At 47.0% G+C, this 7,552-nt stretch overlaps 2 protein-coding genes across 2 annotated transcripts; one reads left to right on the forward strand and one right to left on the reverse strand.

Annotated features, from left to right (window-relative positions):
* Positions 1-190: 190 nt before the first annotated feature.
* Positions 191-1,494, reverse strand: COCCADRAFT_10234 (uncharacterized protein; the record flags this gene model as incomplete). The annotated part of the gene is made up of 2 exons (XM_007720446.1): positions 191-297; positions 360-1,494. The coding sequence occupies 2 exons, from the start codon at positions 1,492-1,494 to the stop codon at positions 191-193; spliced, it is 1,242 nt and encodes a 413-aa protein (XP_007718636.1).
* A 1,865-nt stretch (positions 1,495-3,359) lies between these two features.
* COCCADRAFT_42093 (uncharacterized protein) lies at positions 3,360-6,670 on the forward strand (the record flags this gene model as incomplete). Its single annotated transcript, XM_007720447.1, has 6 exons — positions 3,360-4,091; positions 4,248-4,413; positions 4,468-4,756; positions 4,798-5,129; positions 5,406-5,945; positions 6,015-6,670. 6 exons carry the CDS (start codon positions 3,360-3,362, stop codon positions 6,668-6,670), a joined length of 2,715 nt encoding a protein of 904 aa, XP_007718637.1.
* Positions 6,671-7,552: the final 882 nt, after the last annotated feature.

Consider the following 7,552-nt stretch of genomic DNA (forward strand, 5'->3'; position numbering starts at 1 on the left):
TAGCACTAGCTTAACTAGACAAAGGCCGAAGCACCATAGTCACGCAATACAGCACAACGTACCAAATTGTAACTAGTTAGATAGAACGGCCTTTGGCCAAAGTCTTACATAGCCAACGGCTGATACAGGACTATAATGGAATAATAATAATAATAATAGTGCTGATTGAGAATTGTTGAATGAGTAGGGTTTACTGCGAATATAGTTCTCTGTTGAATTCGAACTTAGGACCACCATCCGTAGGTTGTTCATCCAACCAGCATATAGTAGATGAAAGGCCCCCATAGCTGCTGTGGCCTTGATTTGGTTCAGACCAAATCGTGCTGGAATAGAGCACTGATTGCCTGCGTTCAAGGTACGTGTGAAGGCACCTGTGCTGCTTGCACCATCCGCCATCGTTAGGGTGAGTTCTCGAAGTTGAATTGACACGCGAATGTCACATCGAATGCCGTAAAGCCAGTAGATGTCATCATATCCCTCAGGATCACCTGGTTTTCTCCATTCCTTTATCTTTTCAAGGTCGCCTATTGCTTCTGCGGCGTAAAGGGCTTCAACACCAATGTGAGCTATCACTAATGTTGCCTCGCCAATTTCTCCAGTGGGGCAGATCTCATAAGCATAGCCGCTATAATCACCTTTCTCATTACCATTCATTGTTCCGCTGGCTGAGCAATTCCGGTCTCCAGTCTTAATCAACGAAGTGCTAGGGTCGAATTCTACGCCTATTGTTCGACATGAGAAAGGATTGTGTAAAAGTGTGGGTGAACATCCATGAACACTAACCAAAGCGGTTCCGTGTTGCATTATGAGGTCGTTGAGTCCAATTGGTAGAGCGGAAACTGGATTGGGAAACGATGGTGCATAGAATGAGCCAGGGGCGCCTTGAGCCCCAGACTGAACCGCGACCCCAAGGTCTCCATAGCCATAATTCTGTGGGTCTTTTGTGTTTATACCGCCGATCAGCAGCATTGTTTGAGAGGTAGGACAGAAGTCCAGGTATGGGAAAACTTTGTATTCCGAACCGTTTGGAAGTTGCCATAACATGTCCGAATACATTCCATTCAATGATGAAGCGTCCACACCCATACATCCTGATGTAGAATCTTCTGGTAGATAGTATGAGAAAGTTGTTGTTTCCTCGATTTGGTTGTAACTCAGACCAGTGACAAATGCAGTGACGGTAAGGATCGAGATGGTAAATGAAGCAGAGACCCGCCATTGTCCCAGGCACTCCTGTACGGTTCCAATATCAAGAGCGGTCCGCCACCGTGGGTCAATTTGGAGAAGAGACGAGCCGCGATTGAGCTCTAAATCGAAAATCCTTAACCATAACTGTCGCAGTCGGGATAATGTAAAAGCTCTGCACATAGTTCCCAGAGTTGTCAACACTGTAACATATACTGTCTTTTCCACCGTGCTGAGTGATCCATGGCTGCCTGTTGAGCCGGAGAAACGGATTGGCACAAAGACGGCCACCACCAAAACCGTAAACATGGATACATTTGCTAGGACAGCCAAGCCGACCGAGATATCATTGAGACTGATTTTTTTGATAACTTCTTTGTTGACCGTGCACCGCCCCGAGTCGTCTTCATTCAGAATGCAGTTTGTTGCACTCGGTTCTTTTCTACCATGGGTGATATGATTCTGTAGCAACCTGCTAGAGGTACCGGCCATCGAACTGAATATAGTTGTATAGAATTGAGAAAAAATAGTAGTATTGATATGAGTTTGATGAGTTCTGAAAGCAAGGAGATGGCATACTATCAGATATCTGGTTTATATCAGATACATTGCGCTGCCATAACGTAATCAAGTTTGAATATTTCGATTTCTTTTTGGTGCGTCTTTTTAGCAGCATCTACTACTGATCCACTCAGGAAACCGATGCAAGGCTACAGAAGCAATTAGTTCGGCTTAAGCGTTAAACTTTATATAAATACTAATCTGGATGATATAAATTCAGATAGACTGCGCAGCTGCGCTAAGGCTATCACTCAGCTGATGCCCATTGCATATCATTCAGCTAAGGCCAGTTGCCACCATGTAGCTGAGGCTGAGTATATCACAACGAACGTAAGCTAATAACAGACTAGAAACTAGTTTTCAGATATATTAGAGTTGGATACAGGTAGTTGATTATCACAAGCAAAATGAAGAATAAGGTAACTTTAAAACAAAAATATGTCTACTTTTTACCTAGATGGTTAGAGTCCAGTCGCTGTTTATCAGTCAGGTGGCCTGAAGCATGGAGCTCATGGTGTTGTTGTCTAGGTTCTTCCTAGTAGCTATATCAGTCGAACCGAAATATCATATGTAAGACGAGTATTTGACAGCTCAGCTCACGGTGCTGAAGAGGGGTACAGCTTCAGCTCCATTTTAGCACAACCAGCTAGGCCGTTAAATACTGACACTAGCTACCCTACCTGGTCTGGATAACTTGGCTAACGTGGCTGACGTGGCTGACCTGAACGACCTCGCTGGTTTGGCTGGTTTGGCCAGTTTCTCTCGTTTTTGGCTGGTTTCCTGGCTGGTCTGGCTGGCGGCGATCTTGGTGTCCGTCACGTGATCAAGCGATATCTGAATACAAGAATTTCTCACACCTGGGCACGAGTAAGGCCAGTTGGTGTTGAGTTTCTTAGAGCCAGTCAAATCGCGTTTCTTTTTGCTCAAAAACCCGTCCGGAAACAATTGTAATATGCAGCTAAAATTGCAATCAGACCAGTCCACTGCCCCACCACGAGTGAAGAATTCAGACTACAACCAAAACACAAAAATTAATTCTCCATCGGGTAATCGAACCCAGTCTCCCAGGAGTTGTCAAGTACTTGGCAAGCAGAAAAGCTGACCACTATATTACTGTGGTGCCTGCCGTGATATCCGTTAGACTTTACGTTCTGGGTTACGGGTATCTGTTAATTGTGCTGCATTAAATTTCGGTTTTGTGTGCATAGCCTTGTAACAGTAGCTCATATTTCACTCCCTTGTATTTTATGTTCTTCAGGATATCGGTGGCGCTTTGAAGCAGCATCGCACCGCTTGGTTATGGACACTAATTGGCTTATGTCATCGTATATCTACTCTCCGAGGTTACATAGGTCGTGACTTGACTATGTTATCAAACAATACACTGTGGTAGCACTCTAGGGCGAGGAGGTACACCGTTCTCGGCCTGCAGGGATGGACGTTGGTGGTGTGTTGAGGCGCTCTGCGAGGCTGAGCTTCAAGACGGCACAGAGTGGCTGTGTCTGACCGGTTCGCCAACGCGAGGAATACGAGCGGGGTCAGGCTACAACATAGCTCCTACAAAACGCGCGAATACATGCAATGAACCATTTTCCCCAACCCTCATACAAATCATGACCGAAGCCGCAGGCCTGGCTCTGGGTGTCGTTGCCCTTTGGAAGACATGCGTAGAGGTGTTCGAGGTTGTCGACTCCGGACGCAGCTATGGTATAGACTACGAGCTTCTCCGTGTGAAGCTCGAAGTGGAGCGAATCCGTCTGGTGACATGGGGCGACACGATAGGCCTGGATAGAGAGAATTCGACAACGCAACCTGATACGCGACTCCAGCAGAGCCATGTGAATGAGACAGTGATGCGACTCCTTGGGTGTATCCAGCACATTTTCGATAACTCGGAGCGGCTGCAGAGTAAATACGGGCTCCGGCCGTCGGAGGGCCAGACGCAGAATGCTAGTATCGATGTCGGGGTTGGGCCTGGGATCTTGGGTGCAGTATTCAGGAGGCCGTATGAGAATCTGCGAAGGGCTGCAAGGGATAGACAGAAAGACACAAAGTTGATGAAGAAGGCGTTGTGGGCTATTCATGATAGATGCAAGTTTCAGACTATGATCATGGAGATCAAGGGGTTCAACGATAATCTGGAGAGCTTGTTTCCGGGATCACGGCTTCAGGTTGCGGAGGCGTTGAGGATAGATGTGGAGAATAGTGCTGCTGTTGAAGAACTTCAGCTATTGCAGGAAGCGACGTCAGAAGACCATGAAGTGCTGTCTGACGTTGCATCGGCCAGGCTAGAGGCTTTGGGTGCCAGCACCGTGAGATCAGAGTTACTCACTGAGAGAAGCACTGTAATAGAAGGACTGAGAGAAGCAGACGAGGACATCTGGGAGGACCTTGATCGAGTCGGAAACATCGAAAATGAATCTGCAGAAGCTGGTGACGACGCGCAGACAACTGTCGATCCGGAAATGACTGTGCTGGAGAAAAGACTGGAACAAATTGAGTTATATTGCTCGGCAAAACAGAAAGGTGCCCTATCCATTAGTATTCACGATCCGCAAAGTTATTCTTCCAAGGTATCGGCGTATGTTTATTACGAGGGGCAAGGAGAGGATCGCTGGTGGTCGCGAAATGAAGACGGTTATGTAGAGCCAATACATGCATGCTTTGGTAAGTCTCTGAGTACTGCTCAACATTAAAATACATTAATTTAACCAACAACAGAGCTATATAAGAGAAAGAGGTTCCACGCCAAACGAAAGGAAAAAGATTATGACTTGGGCACTGAAGACGACAATGTTTTGTTCAGCGTCGAAAGCAACTCGGAATACGAAAACGTCAACCCAGGAACTGTCACAGTCAAAGGATTCGCGCTTGATGCATGGGACTACGAAGATACCAACTACCCTCGTGAGTCCACCGTGTTCACCAATACCTCTGATCCAGGAAACATTACTGCTAAAAAGCTGCTACGCCGTATCGACGAACTCCAGAAAGGCGCTGGTAAACTCGGGTGGAATCGTGAAATAGATCTTATGGATATGATTTATACAGCATGCTTAATTGCTCCGACATTTTTGTGAATTTTCTTGGCACATCAAGCATCTGCCTCGAATGGAACAATCCAAAGAAGAACGGTGGCGGTATCTGGAATTTACTCTGGCAAGTCATCCTAGCCAAGGAGCTTGCGCGGCGACTAGAGAGTAAGACTGATGGTGGTTGGACTTCAGGGTTCACCCCTCGAGTTCTTGCATCCCTAATCGTGAGCGACCTCTGGCTCAGAAATGTAGAAATAGTGCTCGGAGAATCAAGATTCAGATTAGCAGACCTGAAGGGTGTAGAGAACGCAACAGAGAAAACCAAAGCCGAAGATCTCAAGAAAAAAGGCAATGAGGCTCTAGCAGAGAATATGTTCCAAAAGGCCTTTGAGTTTTACACGGAAGCGCTGAAGATCGACCTGAAGGATGCTACATATCGTTGCAATAGATCGGCTGCCTCATATTCTCTGGGGAACTTCGAAGACGCCATGGAAGATGCATACGTCGCCACAAGAATCGACCCGAAATATGCAAAAGCCTGGTCCAGACTTGGTTCTGCATATACGAAATGTGGTCTCACGAAACGAGGCATCCAAGCCTTTGAGCGTGCCATTGAGCTCGCAGGCAACGATGTCTCCGCCGCCATGCGAACTGGTCTAACCAACGCAAAAGCCCAACAAGAAGCTGAGCTCAGGAGAATCGACGAAGAGAAAGACTTGAAGAAGCACGAAGGGCTGCGAAAAGCATACGTTGAACAAGACTACGACACGTTGATGAAGGGGGTTGAAATGCACTCGCGCTGCCATGAGCAACAGGTCGAAGGACTGCTGCTGTTTGCCGAGAAGATGAAGTGGCCATGGATCAACGAGGTAAGGAATTACGCAGAAGAAGCATACAGTGACTTGCGAGGGGGGCAAACCCTTCCTGCAGACTTGCACGACTGGCTTTTTGGCATGATACTTCCGGGTCAATGGTTTGCATTCAAGATCATGACCGCATTGATCCTGTGCACACCATCCATCAAGGAAAAGACTGGTATAGCCGCCTTCTTCGACTGCGGTCTCTCCCTCCCAAAGAAATCATACTGGAGAGTCCGCACAGTACTCGGTCGAGTTCTGGGCTGTCTCCCAGGCCTTATCTCTCTCTGCGGGTGGATTGGGCCTTGTCCACCCGTAGAATTCCTGTCCCCAGCCCCTGCAGACGCAGACAAACCTCACCACATCTGACTAAAAGCGCGGAACCTCAGTCTCGTAAAACACATATCCCGAGACCCCAGTGCGCCAATCATAGTTAGCAGCTCCGGCCGCGGCTACGACGACACACAGCCGAAAGAAGGCGAAAAAATCGAGCCCTGGATGGCCGACATGCGCAACGCAAGCAACTGGATCGTCCCTGAGCCCCCCGTCAAGCAAGTCAGCACTTGCGAATTGAAGACCATACAGCTTAATCGCAACAACATAGGCATTGGCTCCATCGACGACGAAGAAAAAGTCATGTACCTTGCGCAACTCGTCTTCAAACGAGACGACAGCCCGGACCTACAAACATACAAACTCTTCACCAACCCCGTCTTCGTGACACCTCCGCCCTGTCGTCCTGGTCCAAAGGGCGCCCATGAAATTCATCTAAGGGAGCTACATAGATATAGTGAGAAGAACATTTGGACGATCGAGCAGCTGAGGGATCATACGGCTGAGGATACCGAGGATATCGATGTCATGGTGATCAATGCTACGGGAAAGGGAGCAGAGTTGTTGGCGAGAGCTTGGTGTTCGGAGAGGGGGAAGAATGCGGTTATACGGAGGGCGGGTGGGCCTTGTTATGTTTGTGCTGTGCAGGCGGCTGGTCAGGGTGGTCTGCGGACCGGGGTGTTAATTTGGGTTTCTTGATGGCTTGATGGGAGGTTATGAAGTGCGGCTTGGTTTTGTTTGAAGTATTGTCGGAGTGCTCGTTTATTCGGTTTTAACGTCCTGTAGTGCGTGTTCTATTTATTGCTGGTAGCCTTGTCTTTTCTTTTCATCTTGATATCATTTTGCTCTTGTCTTAAACTCGTTTCTCTCGTATATAATTTCATTGAATCACAGCATCAAATGCAACACCATATAATGTCGAACGTTCAAGGAAACTCATATCTAGATTGTTAACCTGATAGCACAGATGTCATAGATTCCGCGCAAACGGTATTGAGATTCAATCCCCCAGATATACTCAACCCCGAATTGCAAATCGTCTCCTATTGTCATCCTTTCTCTTCCATGCAATCTAATCATCCCACCTAATATTCGATGTAACTCCGCGATCTCCTTCGAATCTTTCTACTTTCCATCTTCAGGAGCGCGAGTGCTCTTGATTCAAACATTCCACCCCTATTAAAAGAATTAAGCACCACCTGCAGCTTTAATAGCAGCAGCGGTACCGAAAGGCCATGCGAACGAGGGCGTAGCTATTTAGGTAAACCTAGAGCTTCTTAGCTTTTAAAGTAGTACTGTAAGGGGCTGCGCTTTAGAAAGCAATCATAAGGTATATAAGAGGTTGTATTCCATAGAGAGCTAAGACCTTAAGCTATATAGCTATCTATATATAAGCTAGTCATCTAATTAACTATTAGACTAGTAAAGTTAAAGTATATAAGTGTTACAAGTAACAAGAAGGATTCTCCCCTTGACAAATGACGAGATGGCTGAAGGCCTATGGACGTCCACGTCAAAAGGTAATGGACATTGCGGGGCTCGAGGTCACGTGATGTGCCATCCCGCCAAGACAAGACATCC

Source organism: Bipolaris zeicola (assembly GCF_000523435.1).
Source record: "Bipolaris zeicola 26-R-13 unplaced genomic scaffold scaffold_481, whole genome shotgun sequence".
Classification (NCBI taxonomy): Eukaryota; Fungi; Ascomycota; class Dothideomycetes; order Pleosporales; family Pleosporaceae; genus Bipolaris; species Bipolaris zeicola.